General features: G+C 36.9%; 1 protein-coding gene, 1 non-coding gene and 1 pseudogene across 2 annotated transcripts; all 3 read left to right on the top strand.

Moving 5' to 3' along the window:
• Positions 1-244: 244 nt before the first annotated feature.
• Positions 245-3,115, top strand: LOC108865942 (annotated as a pseudogene).
• Positions 3,116-8,738: 5,623 nt separating this feature from the next.
• TRNAM-CAU lies at positions 8,739-8,823 on the top strand. The gene is given in 2 exon segments: positions 8,739-8,776; positions 8,788-8,823. It is a non-coding gene; the product is annotated as a tRNA-Met (tRNA).
• A 5,945-nt stretch (positions 8,824-14,768) lies between these two features.
• On the top strand, positions 14,769-16,860 carry LOC103931923 (zonadhesin-like). Its single transcript, XM_018643657.2, has one exon. The coding sequence runs from the start codon at positions 15,131-15,133 to the stop codon at positions 16,541-16,543; it is 1,413 nt and encodes a 470-aa protein (XP_018499173.2). The 5' UTR covers positions 14,769-15,130; the 3' UTR covers positions 16,544-16,860.
• The last annotated feature ends 3,981 nt before the right edge of the window (positions 16,861-20,841 follow it).

Genomic DNA, 20,841 nt, shown 5'->3' on the forward strand with positions numbered 1-20,841 from the left:
ATTCACTTTGCGTAGATAATATGGTTTATTAAAAAAATTGATTAAGTTTAATAAGGGACTTTTCTTAGGATAGAATAAAAAGTTATAGGCCCTCAATTATAATAGAAACCATCTTTGAAATTTCTGCATCGTTGAACATTATTTATTTATACATAAAGTTGCGCAGTGATATGATCCTATGTTGAACAATATTTATCTACCCACTCCACCAATACTATACCAAATCTTCAGGCACTGACTTCTTACTTTCCTTGTATAAAACGATATGTCCTGAAGCAAAATATTTGGCAACAAAATTATTTACAAACACCATGGCGCCATTAAAGGTCTGCTCAAGATTTATGCTCTTCCTTTGTCCACTTCTGTTACTCGTTACTATTCAAGTCATTGCTCAGCCAGATTTTCAAAGTGTTAAATGTTTTAATGAGAAAGGTAACTACACCACCAGTAGCACCTACCAAACGAACCGCAACACCCTTCTCTCCTCCCTTTCTTCACCCTTTAACAACGGCAACGACTACAACTTCTACAACTTATCCTACGGCCAAAACTCCAACCAGGTTCATGCAATCGCGCTTTGCAGAGGAAACGTTGAGGCGGACGTTTGCCATAGCTGCCTCAAAAACTCTACACAAAAGATCACAGAGGTTTGTCCCAACCAGAAAGAAGTTTTTGGCTATTACGATGAATGCATGCTACGCTACTGAAACCGTTCCATCTACGGCATCATGGAAGACTCATTTTCTTTCTGGTTGTCGAACACACAAAACATAACGTCAGGTGTTGACGGGTTTTTTCAAGAGCTAAGGAAGCTGATGGATGACTGCTGCAGCGAATGGTTCGCTTCGTAAGTTTGCAATAGGGACAACAACAGCTCTCAATTTCCAACCAGTATATGGACTTGTGCAGTGCACGCCGGATTTTTCCGAGCTAGACTGCTCTGATTGCTTGGCTCGCACTCTGGCAGAAATCACAAATTGTTGTGGGATGAAGCAAGGTGGTAAGGTTGTTAAACCCAACTGTAATGTTAGGTACGAGATCTCTCGCTTTTACGATCCTACAACTGTGGCACCATTGCCCTCATCGCCACCAAGTCCTCCTCCATCGTCAACCAACAACACAAATTCAGGAGGTACATGTATTGATACGTAAATATCTATATATATTATGATGCTTTAGTAGAAAATATGTGCTACTTTAAATATATCCAAATTATGGTTTGATTAATTAAAAAGAATTCGGGTATTTGCAGGATCGAAGAGTAACGCATCTCAGACTGTCATCATTATCGTTGTGCCAATTGTTTTTGCTCTAGTACTAATTATATTCATCCATCTTCGTTTGTTTAAGAGTAAGGAGAACAAAGCAAAAGATTGAAACTAGTATGTTACTTTCCGATAATGAAACAAATATAATTAATTATGAACATTTAGAGTTGACTATGTTGCATCTCCACTCTATAAACAATGAACATTTTAAATAATGAACTTATACAGTTTTCTTGTTAAATTGTTCATCAGGGGGTGACGATAGAAATGAAATTAGATATGCGGAGTCCTTGCAATTTGACTTTAGCACCATTAGGGTTGCCACAAAGGACTTTTGTGAAGATAATAAACTTGGACATGGCGGGTTTGGTCCTGTTTACAGGGTAATCATACATCATTGTTTCGAAATATACATACACATATATGAACAACTATATAAATTATGTGCCAAGCTAAATTTCATATTTCTTGAATGAAACTTATCTCATTTTTTTAATGATAATTTAATTTTTCTGATAAATTTTTTTTTTTTTAGGGTAAGTTTTCCAATGGAGGAGATATAGCTGTGAAAATGCTCTCTACGAATTCTAGACAAGGATATTTAGAATTTAAAAATGAGGTTTTGCTGGTCGCCAAACTTCAACACCGGAATTTAGTTAGACTTTTAGGTTTCTACTTAAAAGGAAACGAAAGGCTTCTTGTCTATGAATTTGTCCCCAACGCAAGTCTCGATCACATCATATTCGATATGTCTGGAATTATGCTTTATACTCTTAACTTTTCCTAAATTAATTTTTCTATTGATAATTCCAATGCTGTGACATGCAAGAAAACATTGTAATTGAAGTCTTTCTTTTGCACAAATATGTAGACACAACAAAGCGTGCACAATTGGATTGGGATAGGCGCTACAAAATTATAGTAGGGACTACTCGAGGGATCCTTTACCTCCATGAAGACTCTTGCCTTAGAATTAGTCATCGTAATCTCAAAGCTAATAACATCTTAATTGATGAAGAAATGAACCCCAAAATTTCAAATTTTGGCATGGCAAGGTTGTTTGTGCCTGATCAAACTCAAAGCAATACTAGTCGAATTGTGGGGACCTAGTAAGAATGCAATTAACTGCCTCGGGGGCTTATGGTATAGCAGTGTTCGTTTGTCATAATTTCCTAAGTTTCCATTTATGTTGATGAAACTTGACCTTTTTCCTGTTTATATGCAGCGGATATATGGCTCCAGAGTATGTAATGCATGGACACTTTTTTGTTAAGTCCGATGTCTATAGTTTTGATGTGTAAGTTCTAGAGATAGTAAGCGGACAGAAAAACAATTATTTCCATCATGGAGATAATGTAGAAGATCTTATAAGCTTCATAAGTAAATATATGTATATAAACTCTACGTATTGATGCAGTTGAGTGCAACAAAACTAAACAAATGTTATCAGTGATTATCTCTGCAAATTAATTCACAAATCATTGCAGGCATGGAGGAGTTGGAGAGACGGGACATCATCAAATCTAATAGATCTGACACTGAAGACTGGTTCGAGAAATGAAATAATGAGATGCATCCACATTGGACTATTATGCATGCAAGAAAATACAGGTGATAGACCAACCATGGCGTCGGTTATTATGATGCTAAATAGCTACTCTCTTACTCTCCCAGTGCCCTTGCAACCAGCATTTTTTATGCATAGCAGCGGTGGAACAGAATTGTCTGAGTCACGAGGATGGGAGAATTACTCAGGGGTGACAAAGTCGAATCAATATTCCAAAAGCAGCTCCGTCAGAGTACAGGAACATGAGGTTTCCATATTAAGTGAAACATATCCTCGCTAGAGCTTCAAGATTGAAATTGATTTATGAAATTATAATGTAATTGGAGTTTTAATATTTTTGTAATTCATTTTTATTCTTTATGGATGGTGTATGTGTTGGAGACAATTGACCTTTTGTAATAGTTGCCCGTTTGGGTCCTTATAATCAGGCTGTCATTAGGGTAGATATTATTTTATGTTTCTTCCCCTGTAAATCAATCTTGTACGATATATATTTCTCTCCTTGGTGAGAAGAATAACATCATACAATTAAACCCCAAAATAAGTCCTAATTAGCATGGTATTATAGTAGAGATCCTAGGATTTCTGTTTTGCCCGTTCCCTCAAGCAAACCCAGCCCTCCCATGAAGAACCTACCACCACTCCACGGTGAAATCAAAATCCCCATCCTAACCGATACTACCTCTATCCTAAACACTACTACCCTAACTAACTTTAACTGACCCTACCATGAATCCTACCCCATCTGTACCACAAGTTGTTACACAAATTGTTCATCATGATTCTTCTAAGGCTTCAACAAGTATCAAGCTCAATGGTGCCAATTATGGAGTTTGGTCTCAAAATTTTGAGATGTTTGTTGCTGGCAAAGACAAGTTGGGCTACTTGTTTGGGAGTAATCCCCAACCCCCTACTGACGATCCGGCCTTCACCAAATGGCGTACGGAGAATGCCATCATGAAGGTTGGCTTATCAATTCTATGGAACCCAATTTAATTGGATATTTTCTTCGATTACTGACGGCAAAAGAGGTGTGGGACGCGGTTGTTCACTCATACTATGATGGCACCAATATATCTCAAGTATACGATCTTATTTGCAAAACCTCTCTCATGAGGCAAAACAGACTACTGGTGGAGACATACTATAATGATCTTTAATCTTTGTGGCAAGAGATTGATTATCGTTGACCTAATCCAATGAAGTGCAGTACTGATATTGAAATTTATAATAAAATTGTTCAAATGAATCGTGTGTATACTTTGCTTGTAGGATTGGATGAGATGTTTGATAAACCTTTGCCTATGTTTGACGGGAAACGATGCGACATGCTGTTATGAACACCATAGGACAACTGCTAAGTGGGGCAACGATGGTGGCTCGTCCTATAGCACGAGCCATGGTTTTACCTCGTCCCAGCGCCCCCAAGAAGCTGCCTGCACCGAGCCCAGGACTGTAGCGCAGGCTACTACCCCGAACCCAGCACAGGGCTCACTCTTTGCTGCTAAGACAGCCTCACAACCCACCATGGGCCCCTGCCCTCCTCATCCTAAACCATCAATCCCAGTTGATGGTTGTACCTACTATGGCAGTGAAAAGCATGGCCGTGACAATTACTTTCAGTTGCATGGCTATCCTGACTGGTGCGAACCATTGAAACTTCAAAAACAACGAGAACAAGACGAGCAAGCCAATCTTGCAACCTTAGTGTCCTAATTATCTTTGATATCATAGGATGATCCTTCTCTTGTGTCTAGTTCTTCTGATGTATCTCCAGAGTCCTTAGGTAATTGTGGTTATGCTTTTAATATAAATGTGATGATACTTAGTCCGGTTGGATCATCAACTTCGGTGCCACGAGCCATATGACTTATGATCCATCTAATTTAGCATGTGATACCGTTCCACTTCGATGTAATATTACCAATGCTAATGGTGTCACCTTATCGTTGACTGCCGTTGGCACTGTACAGCTTATACCCACCCTCTCTTTACCTCATACACTACTTGTACATTCACTAAAGCATAAATTGATGTCTCCTGGCCAAGCTACTAAGCAATTGAATTGTTGTGTACTAATGTATCTGAACTTTTATCTTATTCAGGATGTTTTCACGAATGAGACAATTGGTTGTGTAATAAGATGAGGATGATGTCAATATAGGTTGAGTTAATCTAGCCCAAGAAGCCGTATATCACAAGCGGCATCAAATTTGGTTATGACATCACTGTTTAGGTCATTTGTTTTTCAGTTATTTATAGTATATGTTTCCGGATTTATTTGTTGGTTATTATGTTTCAGACTTTAAATGTGACACTTGCGTACTTGCAAAAAGTCACTGTGTTTCTTATCCATTGAATTCTAATAAAAGTGTTACTTCTTTTGGACTTATTCATTTGGATTTTTAGGGGCCATCCTAATTACTACTTTATCTAGCATTAGGTGGTTCATGACTTTCATAGACGATTGCACACGGATGACATGGTTATACCTTCTTAAGCATAAAAGTGACGTGTTTTTGGCTTTTAAGACATTCCACACCATGGTTTAAACATAGTTTTCTACTAAAATCTAGATTTTGCGTTCGGATAATGGCGGTGAATATGTTAATAATGATTTTACACATTATTTGACTAATCACAAATTCCTTCACGAAACTACTTGTCCTCAGATTCCTTAATAGAATAGGGTGGTTGAGCGCAAAAATCGCCATCTATTAGAAATGGCTCGGTCTCTATTGATTGAGGTGCATGTTCCCTGCTCCTCTTGGGATATCGCTCTTCCGACTGCCACTTATCTTATCAACTAAATGTCATCCAAAGTCTTAGACTTTCATACACATTTACAAGTTCTTGTTACATTCGAGCATCTACCATCAGTCTTGGCCTTCCCGTCTCAAGTTTTTGGGTGTGTTGCATTTGTTCATCTTCATAAGAAATAACAGACAAAACTTGACCCGTGTGTTGTTTGTCGTATTTTTATGGGGTACGAAATACATCAAAAAGGGTACCATTGCTACCACCCTCTTCACGACGGATGTATATTACCATGGATGTCACTTTTTTAGAGCCCGAGATGTACTACTCTTCAGCTCCTTCCAACCTTACTTTTCTAGGGAAGACACCGAATGACAAGCAGGATTAGACTATGGCTACCACCACCAATCTTTCGCTACCATTATCAGCTGAGATAACAACTGATGCGTTGCCAACCTAGTCAACAACAATTGCAACACTACCCATGGAATAAGCAGCAGGCACGGCAATAGTGCCCTTACCACCCACAGCAACAGTGCTAGCACCTGCAGTTTTTGGGACTTCTACTGATACTACTCCCCTTCATCTCCAAATATAGTACCACTAGATGTGACCATACTCTTGAGAATATTCCTGAGGTAAGCTCTACTATCCCTATTTATGTATCCAAAGTTCCAAATTATCAGTTACCTTTCAGGCACAACCGAGGAAAGCCACCTAATCGATATTCACTGGGAACAACTAAAGGCTATAAGTATCCCATTGTCAACTATGTGCCATCACATAAATTATTAGAACCCAAAAAGGCCGTTGTACAACAAATATCCAATGATAGCACACCAAGTTCATTGAATGAGGCACTATCTGACGATCAATGGACCAAGGCAATGGAGGAAGAAATTGATGCACTTCAGAAAAAAAAAAAATCAAATGTGGGATTTAGTTCCATTACCATGAAGAAAAAAAAATAGTCAGATGTAGATGGGTATACATCATCAAGTACAAAGCCGATGGGTTCATAGAGCAATACAGAGCACGGTTGGTGGCCAAGGGTAACACTCAGACGTATGGTGTTGATTATATAGAAACATTTGCCCAGTAGCGAAGATTAATACGGTAGAAGTATTACTTTCTTACATGGAAATCTTAAGAAAGAAGTGTACATGGATCTTCCGCCTAGATACGCATTGGTTTCACAACCTGGAACAGTGTGCAAGTTGAATAAGGCATTGTATGGATTGAAACAATCACCTCGAACATGGTTTGGTAGGTTCCAGATGACCATGAAGAAGTATGGGTTCAGGCAGAGCAATTCCAATCATACACTTTTCTTGAAATGTCGAATGGGTAAATTGATGGCACTCATTATCTATATAGACAATATGATTGTTACAGATGATGATAAAAGGAAATCTTAAGACTGAAAGATTATTTAGCAATCGAGTTCGAGATGAAAGATTTTTGTGGATTGAAATATATCTTGGGTATAAAAGTAGCTCCAATTGTATAGTATATTTCTATATCAAATTAAATATGTTTTAGACTTGTTAGCCGAAAACGGAATGCTTGACTGTAAACCAGGTGACGCCCCCATAGTCCAAAATCACCACCTTGTCATGCACCCTGATTAAGTTCATACTAACAAAGATTGTTATCAGGTGTTAGTTGGGAGGTTGATCTACTTATCTCACACCAGGCCTAATATTGCATATGCAGTAAATGTTGTTAGTCAGTTTATGCATTCCCCGAGTGATACTCACATGGGTGCAATTAAACGCATTCTACGATACCTAAAGTCCTCCCCGAGTATCATGTTTTCAAAGAATGGTCATTGTCGGATAGAAGGTTATACTGATGCAGATTGGGCAGGGAATATTACTGATCGACGATCCACATCTGGATACTTTACATTTGTGGGAGGAAATTTAGTGACTTAGCGGAGTAAGAAACAAAAAGTGGTCTTTATCAAGTGCAGAAACGGAATACAAGTGTATGGCAAAAGGAGTATGTTAATTATTATGGTTTCAGAGGTTACTCGCAAAACTTGGGTATCCTTCAATGTCGGCGTCAGATTTGTTTTGATAATAAAGTAGCCATTGATATCTTACACAATCCAATCCAGTACCGCACTCTCCACTTTCCCTATTTTCTTATTATTAGTTTACCAATGCAAGACTATTTTCTAAATTCCATATTAAAAAAGATCAAGTTTTATAAAATAAAATAAAAAATCGAACCATACCGAAACCGAACCGAACAAAATCAAACCCAAAAAAAAAACGAACCAAAGTTTTGGTCCGGTTTAGGTTTTGCAAAAAACCGAACCGAATGAAACCGAACATATCCCTACAATCCAGCATGTTCGTACGAAACATGTGGAAGTTGACAGACACTTCATTAAGGAAACATTGGATGGAAATTTTATTCATTTTCTGTTCATAAAGTTAGATGATCAATTAGCAGGCATCTTAACTAAAGTTGTTGCAAATCAAGCGTTCTACAACTCTCTCGGCAAGTTGGGCATGAACGACATTTATTCACCAACTTGGGCATGAACGACATTTATTCACCAACTTGAGGAGAGTGTTGGAGAGAGTTGACATTTTGTAATTAGTTTAGTTGTCCGTTTGGGTCCTCGTAAACATGATGTGATTAGAGTAGATATTATTTTATGTTTCTTCCCTTGTAAATCAATATTGTACAATATATATTTCCCTCCCCTTTCCTTGGTGAGAAGAATAATATCATACAATTAAACCCCACAATAAGTCCTAATTAGGAGTATGATGTCGTTCATTCGTTGCTTCACATTAAGTATTTGCAGTCACCTTCATGTATATTTTTTTCGATGTAAGCGATAGTCTATACAAAATTAACCTAAATAACAAAGAGACAGTAGACTTGGGTTTGTGATCAGAAAAACAGTTTACAACAAAAGCAAATCTCAAAAGGCCTTGAAAATTGAAACTATCACGGACCCAATTGCAAAAAAAATAAAAGTCACATGGTAAGATTTCAACGTCATTGGTCCGTTGGCTTTGGCATATCTAGTGGGATTTTTTTATTATTAAGATAATGTAAAATATCAGAACTATAGGATATATTTACGTCTTGATATTTAAAAAGGGTAGTCACTAACAACATCGGGGGTGGTGGCGCAGTTGGCTAGCGCGTAGGTCTCATAGCTTCTGAGTTATCCTGAGGTCGAGAGTTCGAGCCTCTCTCACCCCATTGTTGTTACAATTTTTGTTTCGGAAGTTGATTTTGTTTTATTTTTCGTAGTTAGTTTTTTTTTTTTTTTTTTTTTTTTTGGAATTATTATTGTTACTTCAAAAATCTCATTTTGTACTCTAAATTTTTCTATAATTAGAAAGAAAAATATGCTTATAAGAAGTGTAGGATAAAATTATTGGATTGCTAATAACAGTTTTTTTTTTTGCCTAACAATAAATTTTGTTAGATTAGATATTAGATTAGTCACTAATAGAGTTTGAACTTATACAGTTATGATAGAGTAGTTAGATGAATATAAAACCTCTAATGCAACACTAAACATACTTGATCAACAGAACTATAATATCTCGCACTAGAAGACATAGTTGGCCTTTCACCTTTTTGGACACGTTGAAGAAATGGGGAACAAAACAACTTGCCGGTGTTTTGGGAAATGTAAAGATCCAGAAACTAAGGAAACCCTTCGTTCCTCAAGTCCTACCTTTTGTCTTAAGTTTGTTTGTACATCCATTTTACCTTTGTGGTACATTTGCCTTGTGTTATTATTACAAGGGCTTTCGAAGAACACAGAAAATTAATGAGAAGGCATTTGAGGTGGCAACACGAGGTTTAGGCGGGACCTGGACAGATTTAAGTAACTTTATTATATATTATATAAATAAATATCTATTTATACTTAAAAATAAATAAATAATTGTGTTGGAATACATAAATTGTAAAATAAAATGACATATAGATTATAAAGTATTAGAACATATTGAAAATATGGGGAACAAGCATATATGAGTGTTCACTCAAGTATTCAACAAGTCTCTTACATTTTATTGAAAAAATAAAATGTAAAATGAAATGTATTAATTTTCTGTCTAAGTGAGAGTCGCGACTTAAGTAATATCTAGGTGGTATAGATGGGCTAGCCTAAGAATTAATCAGGGTAGTGGCCAACCACCTAACTCCTAAGTGAGGCTTAGGCGGCTCTAAACGAGGATTTTTAGAACAATGATATGTGTGTGTATATATATGAAACCTTTAAGGGAAGGGATACTTTTTTTTTTTTTAATAGGGATTAGTTGTGAGGTCCATATTACATCGAATTTTAACGATCTGAACCGTCTATTTTTCAAATTGCATCTCACAGATCATCCTTGCAAAATATTAGTAAAACCAGAAATGTTTAAGACATCTAATTGGGTTAAAAGAAATTAACGAATATTTTGTTATATAAAAGACAATGAAATTCTATCTTGATATTTATATAGGCAAATGGTTTCGGATTGAATTGAATTTTCACAAGGATGATCTATGAATCGAGACTTACAACATAGATGGTTCAGATCGTTGAAGTTCGATATGAAGTGAGCCCCACAACCGATCCCTATTTAAAAAAAAATGAGAATCCCTTTGCCTAAAGGGCATATATATATATATATATAGAGAGAGAGAGAGAGAGAGAGAGAGATAGAGAGAGAGAGAGAGAGAGTAAATTGTAGCAATGGTCCCTTAATTTTAATCAAATTAAAGCAATGGTCCCTCAACTAAAATCCATTACCATTGATCTTTCAACTCATCAAAATGAGTTATGTTGAAATAACTATTTCTACAATTGGGGTCTCTCAACTCTTCAAAAGTGTAGCTATGATCATTTTCGTAAAACTTCGTCAGAATTTGGTCAAATGAGTTATGTTGGGATGAGCATTGCTACAATTAGGTTAAAGTTAAGGGATCATTGCTCGAATTGGGTTAAAGTTGAGGGACCATTTCTCTAGTTAGATTAAAATTGAGGGACCAATGGTAATAGATTTTTAGTTGAGAGACCATAGCTGTATATTTTGATAAGTTGAGGGAATAATGGTAATAGATTTTTAATTAAAGAATCATTGCTTCAATTAAGTTAAAATTAAATGATCATTGCTAAAAAGAGAAAAGAGAAGGCAAGGGGCATATTTTGGATCCATGTATGTCACCGACTTTTTATATAAAGATGAAAGAAAAAGCAAAATAATGGGCTTCTTCATCCTTTTTTGCCCTTGTTCCTTTAATGGCCTTGCCTGGCCTTTTTCACATGACTTTCTTCATGTGACCGATTACAATTAACCCCTCATGGGCTTCAAATGGCAGAGACGAGTGGAAGCACAACCATAAAGTTAAAACCTAAAGGAACTCAAATAATAATTAATATCAAATTTGCTTTTTATATAATTTGAAATTAAAACCTATCAATTACAAGTGAACAAGTGTGATCCCAATTTGTCTTTTACGAACCAAAATATTTATAGTAAATGAGATCGTTTTTATATGTATAAATTATTGCATAGCAAATAGAATCACAATATTGAATGCAGTCCAATATCATAGTGGATAGAGTGTTGGGTTTCTATTCATGCGTTTTGAGTTCGAAACTCCTCTCCTTTATAAACTATTGTAATAATTTTGAATCCTCACCTGTTTTTTAATAATAATTAAAATTAAAAAAAATGGAATCACAAAGTTGAATCATAATCTTAATGATATTTTGGATGATATTTTGTTTGAGTGATGTTTAGTTTAGTAGATCAAGCCGCATACAAACCAAAGGTGCGGTCCATAGGATATAATTCTAGCTCAATTCCCTACGTTCATTCTAATGAGAGAGATACTAAAGAGGGTACATCAGCCATTGCATAGGATCCTCACAACTGGGTCCCAGTAGGACTTGTGATCACAACGTGGCCTCATGCAGGCAAGTACGTGCCACGGCCCTACCAGACACTCTCAGTGTTTAATTGCGTATTTGAAACTTAACTTGATCCCAATTCCAGATGGGAAACGCATTAACGCCACCATGGTTAATAAAACAAGATTAATAATATTAAAAGAATGAGCACTCATTGAATCCAACTTGCTCACAAGTCAACTATTTCAACCATCGGTCTCACACTCACACATGCTTTCCCTGATCTTACATCTGACGGCTATCAACAAGACTAATTAAGGTAGAACACATACCATAGTCAAATGGCCCTTACATACTTGCTTATCGCCTCTTGCCGTACACCTACGATCGAAAGGTAGTATATTGACATGTCATACTTTTAGTATATTTCCACTGTCCATCCACTTATATTTTAATATATAGTAAACTGTCTTGTGTTGTGTTCCGATTACACTAAAAAATCTCCGTAAATAAGGCTTTAAAAACTAATTATTCTAAGTATAGGATAAGGTGCCTTGGAGTATCTCATACTCCGAATTTTTTAATTGTTTAATCTCGATTTTTGTATTTTAAACAAATATGTAACTGTTAAATCACATGAATTAAAATACGAGATACTCTGAAGCACCTTAGTACTATCTTAAAACACCCTAAACCATTCAATTTATTTTCTCAATTTGGTCCTTGCAAAGGAAACAAATGATTTAGATGCAATAAAATTTCCAAATGTGTATTGTTGAGGCAAATTTGTACATGTTGATTTGACAAAATTCCACCTACAAGAGAACAAATCTCATTAGCCTAATTAACGAACACCCTGAAAAATGGGGAGAGTGTCCACCAAAGGGCCTATGATGCCTAAGTCGGAAGTAGTAGAGAGAAAAATAGATTGTGAGCAAATTTTGAGTAATATGTGGTGATTATCGTTTTCTCTGTTTGACTTGGCTATTTATAGGGAAATACCCTAGCAAGCAGCTGAGAAGGGAGGCTGCAGAGCATACTAGGCAGTCCTTGATGATGGAGGTTAGTCTTCACAATCCTGCTAACTTGCTAACTAGAAGTTTTGTAGGTCCATGTTGATAAGAGCGTGGATGCGCCAGACACCCAAGCGGAGACCTTGGAGAGTCAGTGCTTTGCCATAATTGGATCAGATATGGCTCGATGGCAAAAAGTATTATGTACAACCAAAAAGGCAGAATGTGTGTGTCATGGGCAGCTCGAAGAGTCCATGACTTGTACTATGGGCGGCTTGGAAGGCCCATGATCCATTGGTGGTATAAAAGCCCAATTTCCTTGGAACAGACTACCTTTGGGTAGTTCTATAGTCTACCTCATGATGTTAAGAGTAGAACCGTTATATTGGGCATATTATCCACGAACATCCCTTTCCTATTAAATGTGGTTAATTATGTCTCAACGTACTTTTTTTTTTTTTTTCAGTTGAAATTATTCCTTTTTTATTGCAACAAGCATAGAGTCGATGCGAACTGAGCATTTCAAAATCTTTTGCTCGTTTCCTAGTAGAGCAATCCCACGCATACTTTCCCTGAACAAATTCAGTAGCAAGCATGCTTCATATCTTGTGTATATTGTTGAGTTTATCTCATATCGGAAATGTAAAGCTTGCTATGTATTTTTTTATTTTTTATTTATAAGAAGTGAGAGTAATTTCATTAATAAGAACCAAATATTACAGGCATCAATAAGAATATTTTTTATAGTGATCAATTTCTTAATCTAAAGAGAAATTTGCACAAGCAAAAAAAATAAAATAAAAAAAAACTACCATATGACCACCACAAGAATGAAGAGTCATTCATACAAATTTATCACAAAGACAACATACGTGATAGACTCGACGTCGACAAACTTAAAATCATCACAGAAAGGGTGGCCACATCTCGCCAAAGCCGTAGACATCACAAACCCGGTAGGGAGGTACCAAATTGGCCTCTCTGCCAATTAGTCTTGAATTTTATGTTTAAGTTCTGTTTTTTTGTGATGTAACAATCCATGTCATTGATGAGAGTTGTCCCACATTGGGAAATGAAGCTTACATTATTTGTTTAAACAATCTTACACCCTTCTCCTAATGTTATATGAATTTGGGTTGGATAATCACATCCGATATATCAGAGTAGGCTATATGATATCACATTTATTTATAAGAAACACTAATAAAAAGGATTTCAAAATTTTGAATCATAACCAAAAACACTTTAATGACTTTATTTATGGTTAGAATAAAACTTAATATCAAACCATCTCAATCTTAGATTCTTCATAAGTCTCTCATACCGTAATAAAACCAAATAAAATCAGAGGCTACGAGTTCGTATTGACACCCCTTTTTCTTCTATACAAGACCCACATGTTGAAACTAGTGTACAGGGAGATTGAGCTTTCCAAAGGTGACTTTTTTTTGGAAATTTTTGCTAATTTTTTGACAGAACTTGACAAAATTGGTCCTTGATCCAAGACAGAAGTTTAATCCTCCTCATGAGCTTCCTTTCCATGTAAGTGCTTCCTCAAAATTGACACTTCCATATTTGGTTCTAAACATAGTGGCAATACAAAGTTTAGTTTTGGAAATAGTGTCAATGCTTTATTCACGAAATAATGACAGTGTTCAATTCTAGAAATAGTTGCAGTGTTTAGTCCTATAAATAATTGCAAAGGTAGTGTTTGGTTTAGAGTCTTCATTCCTTACTACTATAAATAAGGCATAATGAGGTGAGATAATTAACTTCTCAAAGTTCACCAAATCTCTCTCCATTCCTTGTTGCACCTCTCTCTCCCTTGTTATAATTTTTCAGTTAAAGTAGGCATACAACATTACCAAGTTGAGTGAAAAGTCGAAACCATGTACTTAAAATTAGGAAGAGCATTTTGACAACCAGACCTTTGGTCTTGGTAAATGGCCAACCTACTTGGATATTTGACAAAAGTGGACCGACTGAGTGGTGATTATTGACCAATGAAGTCATTGTCTTGCCAGAATTTGTTATTAAGTCACAATTTTAGGAATCTTTTAGACTAATAATACTACGTCCTTTAATAACAGAATATAGTTGTTTAGTCTATAACTAGTTGCCCGAGTCATTAAAAAATGGCTTAGAAGAAACAGATTCATCGCTACGTAATGTTCTAATTCAATACTACGTTACCATGCATAAATTTTTTCTCAACATAACACGGTGATGAATTCAAAACAAAAACGTCAAAATGACAATAAACTCAAAACCTAAACATCATATATAAAATAAACCCTTTTCATGTAAGTAGCCCTTTCATCAAGAGCACAAGACCCCGGTAAAACCGCGTCGCAAGGGGAGTCCTAGTTGTGCACCATGTGACCGATCTCATCACTTGCTCCTTTTGCAGTAAAGTCTTCCCCACTCAACTCCTTCCTACTCTGCTTCACTTCCCTCTATGTTCAACAACCTATATATAATTCGTCACACTGTCTATCGTCTCTCACACTCTCTCTTCTGTCTCTGTATGTATATATAAAAATCTAGTGTTTCTAACTGTAGACCCAGTCCAAGCTTTTAGGTGGAACGAGGTATTCAGAGGGGAAGGGGAAAGGGAAGCCCCTCATCGGTTGCAGAAATGGCTCCACTCATGTACTTGAGTCTCGGAAAGGTACTCCTGCTTTCCTCTGCTGTTTTCTTCCTCTTTCCTACTCTCCTCCTTTCTGCCCGCTCCGAGTCAGTTGAGACCTCGCAGTTTGTTGCGAGTACAAGGAAGATCTTGTTAGAATTAGAAATCGACCCAGACCAAGACCTGCCCAAAAAGATCAAGTCCACCACCACCACCACCCAATCCTCCAAAAACCAGACCAAATTGATCAAACCAACCGTGTCATCCTCAAAAAACAAGACCAAATTGATCAAACCAACCTCGTCATCCTCAAAAAACCAGACCAAATTGATCAAACCAACCCTGTCATCCTCAAAAAACCAGACCAAACTCCTCAAACCCAGTCTATCCTCCTCCAAGAACCAAACCAACCTCCTCAAACCCAATCTATCCTCCTCCAAGAACCAAACCAAGATTTTGAAATCCACCAAGAATGGCGAGTTGAAGAAGCTCAAACCCACATCAAAACCCTCAAATTCCACCACACCCACATCAAATTCCTCGAAGAAAACCTCAGATCTAACTAAAATAAGCTTACCCAAGAACCAAACCACCAAACCCACCACCCCGAAACAATCCCAAAACCTCGTCGACAAGAAAAAAACCACCGACGCTAAAAAACCCGCCCAACAGAAACCCAAAAAACCAGTCGAACCCAGCTGGATCGACCAAGAAGACGACACCGATTTCGTCTCCGACTTCACCGACTTACCCGGCAAATTCCAGCAAACCCTAATCCCAGATTTGGAGAGAATTCGGACCACCTCGAAGATTTACATCACCAAAGCCAACAAACAAATGACGAACCAGTTCAAGCCCGTTGTCGGTAAGAAGTACGCCGCCACCATCGCCTCCACCGTGTCGTGCGTCTTCCTGATTATCCCTCTGCTGTTAGTCTCTCTCCTCTTCAACCGCATCAAAGCCTACTTCTCTCTCCAAAAGCTCTTGATCTTCATTCAAGTCTACCTCTCCATCTACTTCTCCATCCTCTGCCTCTCAGCTCTCGTCACCGGCCTTGAACCTCTCAAGTTTTTCTACGCCACTTCGGACTCCACCTACGTCTGCCTGCAGGTGCTGCAGACGCTCGGCTACGTTCTGTACCTCCTGCTGCTGCTCATGTACTTGATTCTGGTTTTCTCGACCGATTCCGGGTTGGGCTCGAAGGTGTTGGGCTTAGCCCAGACCTTCGTCGGCTTCTCCGTTGGGCTCCATTACTACATGTCGGTGTTTCACAGAGCTGTGCTGAGGCAGCCGCCCAAGACCAACTGGAAGGTGCATGGACTTTACGCCACGTGTTTCCTTGTGATTTGTCTGTTTGCCACCGCCGACAGGAGGAAGAAGGCTTACTTGGAAGAGGGCGGTGAAGAGAACAAGAAAAGTTAATATTTTTGGTGCTGATTAAAAATCTGTGGGGTCCAAAATGGTTAAAACAACCAATCAAATTCTTGGTAAACCAAATCAAAATAATAAACCAGTTAAATTGGTTTAAGATCTTGTAGTTTGTAACTTTTGTAATTTTATTTTATTTTGTTTTTAGATTTGCTCGTAGTTAGGGAGAATTTATTATTTATTTAAACAGAATCTCAAGTGGCATGGAATGATAGAATATGCAAGGAGGATAAATTGTTATATATTTGTTGTATTGCTGTGTTTTAATCTGTATCTAATTCATGCATGTATTAAAATTATTCTTAAGGTCACTTACTACTCTGATTAAGCAGTGTTTTCTTTCGCTTGTAATTAAGAGGTTTTACATAGAATGAATAAATACTAAATTGTTGTAACTAAGTTATTGTGACTTGGTTTTAATTTCACTTGTTAATTTTTCCAAATCTGTCACTTGGTATAAATAATACTAGTATATGCCTCCACATTTTATGTGTATGAACATTTTTTTATTTTTATTTTTCAATTGGGAAGAGAGGTGGAGAGAGAGAACGTGGGAGTGGGAGTGGGAGTGGGAGTGGGAGACTTTTATTTTCATTTATAGAATAGATATATGTTAAAGTCGCCTATAAATGAGGCTTAAATAAAAAACAAAAGAACTTAGTTTTGTGAAATTATATTACTGTACATAATTTTGTTGGTTTTTTTTTTTGTGCAAAGAAAAAATTCATAAAAGCATGAAATTCATTGAAGCAAGAAATTCCTTGGAGTCCATAATTTTATTTTTGTGATAAAAGATTAAATACTAATGTCACCGTCTTTTAATTGATAAAGAGAATTTTGTTAATAAATAATTTAAATTATTATATACAAACAATAAAAATTACAAAGTAAACTAGATGCATGTCCACATAAACAACCCTATAAAATAATTACTAACCAAATATTTTATGTAGTCAATTTTCTGAATCAATGTGAGAGGCAATAAAATAAAATAAGGAGTGTAAACGGCAGGAGCAGAGGTGGATGTTACAGCACCGACTTAAGGAGGGTGTGTCGGTGGCTGCATGGCCTAATAATCTACAACCGACATTTTTGCTGCATTCATCTCTTAAATACTTAGAGTCTCCGTTTTATCCCTTTCGGGCCCGTTTGTTAGACCTCTTTTAGGAGGGACAAGACTAGCTGAGACTATAGTTCCGTGTTTGAAGTGACAAAGTATTAACTTAAATGAGAATTGTCTCGACTAGCAGTCCCTCCGCACCTCATTAAAGGGTGTTATCTAATCCCGAGTAGAACCTTGGTATTAAGTGGTACTAACAAGAAACGATCTTCACTTCGTCTTCTCTACTTTCTCCTACTTTCTGCACGGTTTAAGCATCAGAGTTGCTGTTCTCTACTCAAATTACTAATTTATTTGCATCGTCGACAATACCAACTAACTTGTTCCGAAAATCAACTTTCTTAATAACTTTAACGACCTTGCTTGTGTCGTCTACAGAGTTTGGTGGCATCTTCTTTCCGCTCTTCCTCGCATATCATATGCGAAACTTTTTAATTTCTGGGTCAATTCAATTTGCATAGCTTTTCAATTTGAGAGTTGTCGATTCAACTTTAATTCTTGAGCCCGCATGTAGAAATATCGGCATGTTAGTGGAGGTCCTGGCGAAGCTACCATAGTTGGAGTCACCTTCTAGAAGCGAATGAAGATGTTGGCTTTTTGAAAATCGGAGAAGTTCTTAGGAGGCTTAGGTCTTGGAATTGAGAGGGCTGAGATTTTTTTTATTTGTTTTGGGGATTTTGTAAATCGGAGGACTTAGACCTCCAAACCACAGACTGAACCTATCTCCTAGTGCTTAATCGAAGAAGAAAATTAAGAGATTGATGCAAGATTTGTGGCTAGAAATTTCAATTCAACATAGAGAAAATCATGGACAAGAGAAACGAGGTAGATTAAAAAAGGAAAAGGGAATGAAAATGTGGTTCCAATCTAGTCAACTCTAGACTTCGATGGTATTGCCCCCTTTATTTTTAATTTTTATTTAATTTTTAAGGCAAAAGTGAACTAAAAATGGCAAAAAAAAATATAGTCCATAATTTAGTCCGACACTGTACCAAACATTTCACTAAGTCAGTCCATCTTAGTCTAGTCTAAGCCAATCCAACTTAGTCCTTGAAGTTAATCCAGTCCGAAATAGTTTGGTACAACAAATGCACCCTTCAAGGTTTGAGTTGATTGAAGATTTGATAGAGACTTTGGAGTAATAACACATTATTGGTGACTGCCAAGTTGCCAACTACTATGGTCTATGCCCTACCAAATAATAACATGAACTTGTTTGCTACCTTTGATGGCGTTGCAAAAATGGCTACCTTCAATCGTAGGTGTTTACGCATGAAAGTTAAATCGTGTGGTGTCGTGATATATTTTTTTTGGGATGCTGTTTCAAGTTATAGGTGTTGACTTTAAAAAAAATTAAACAAGCTAGGTGGCACACATGTCGAGTAACTTCATAAGTTAACTACATTATCTGGTGGTTTATTGCTAATGCGAGAATGCCAATTTGTTACTGAGCTTGGAAAGGCAAATACATCTAGGAGTAATGGTGTGATGAAATGTTCTTTGGACTTTTGAATCAGGTGACCTTGCTCGAGGAAGGAACACTCTCGGTTTGGGTTCTAAAACTTGAAGACAAGTTATACAGATCACTATAAAGTTCTGGATCATCTACACCAGGTTCAATAGCCTCACCTATATTGGTGAAAATATCATTACGCCAACTTGGTATCAGGCTATATGGACACATATACTAAAAGAGATGAATGTATTTGTGGGGAAATTGATTTGTCCATCTAAATGTCGAACTATGAATGTCACTTCGGAATATCTATCATAGAACACTTCACTTTGCCTAGACAATTAATGAATTGACCTCGTTTGACAAAAGAACCAAGGATTCTTCGCCTTGTTTAACCAAACTATCAAGACTCCTAAACCAAGCTAATTCTACAACTCTGGTGTTGTTTAACCAAATTGTCACCTTTGCTGGTTGCCTATGGAAAACTTTGTTTAACCAAACTGTAATAGCCCCTCGGCTATCAACCCAGATTTGTTTAACCAAATTGTATTTGCGTTGACAATTAGTAGAGCAGTTAATATTTTACTCAAAGGTGTGAGAGGGTTTCGCGTAAAGTGTTGATTTGTGTGTTGAGTTGAAGGTTCTCTCTACGTTTCAAATCCTCTTATATTTGAGGGGATGAAATACTTAACACCCAAGTCTACCAAGTGATAGAATCCTGCATGGATTGCAATTCTTCGGCATGCATCCATTTCCTTTGAAGTTATCTTGATAACTCACACTTCAACCGAAACCTCATTGCCATCGAGTCTCAGCCTCTTTGTCTTGAACTAAGACTCTGAATCTAGTCCCTTTGTGTGATCAATTCATTCTTTATCAAATCAGCCACTAGTTTTTATCCTTAGAATAATTCGATTCGAACTTTATCAAAACCCATCATAATCCTCCAATAGTCTTAGCTCATTCAGGGCTAGTAACTTAATCATGATGTTCATACAATGTTATTTCTTTGACAAAATTAAAAAAATATATATCTAAGAGTATATATACTAGCCACTTCGTACAAGGGTCCAGTGGTATTCCTCTTCACTTGTAAGTGAGAGGTCTTAAGTTCGATTCTTGCCAAAGGCGAATTTGAACCACATTAGTGCTAGCCTATTGTGAGCCTAAGCCCACCCCTTCCCCCTTACTGTAAATGATATCATTTATTCACAAAAAAAAAAAACAATATATATATATATATATATAATAGAATAATGAAGACATTGTTGTAGGCCTAATTTACTGAATTGTATTAAGGTCAGGGAAAGAGTGGGCTGGTGGCATAGAGAGAGAAGAGAGAGAGATATGTATTTGTGAGGTGTGTGTTATATCACCTCATTGTACCTTTATTTATAGTAGTATGGAAGGTGAATTCGTTATTCTAATAGGATTACAACTCTAATAGGATAATATCGAACCCTAGAGAATCTTCTATGATATTCCAAATACTTTAGGATTTACACAATCACATTCCTAATCTAATAGGAGTGCAACATTCCCCCTTGAGTGTGTAAGTACTCAAACAAAACATCGCATTAGGTCTTTAGCAAATGAAGTCAATCAGTTGATGAAGTCGTCAGCATAACAGGTGAATGCAAGTCTCAAATTAAAGAAAGCATGCATTGGAAGTAAAACTCACAAAACCTCACTATGGTTAAACCTAAGATAGGTACA

Source organism: the organism of the source record quoted next, unplaced genomic scaffold, assembly GCF_019419815.1.
Source record: "Pyrus x bretschneideri cultivar Hongxiangsu unplaced genomic scaffold, Pyrus_bretschneideri_v1 Contig104, whole genome shotgun sequence".
NCBI lineage: Eukaryota > Viridiplantae > Streptophyta > Magnoliopsida > Rosales > Rosaceae > Pyrus > Pyrus x bretschneideri.

Excerpts from the sequence above, each read along its gene's own strand:
- LOC103931923 (XM_018643657.2), top strand. The coding sequence starts at position 15,131 with ATGGCTCCACTCATGTACTTGAGTCTCGGAAAGGTACTCCTGCTTTCC.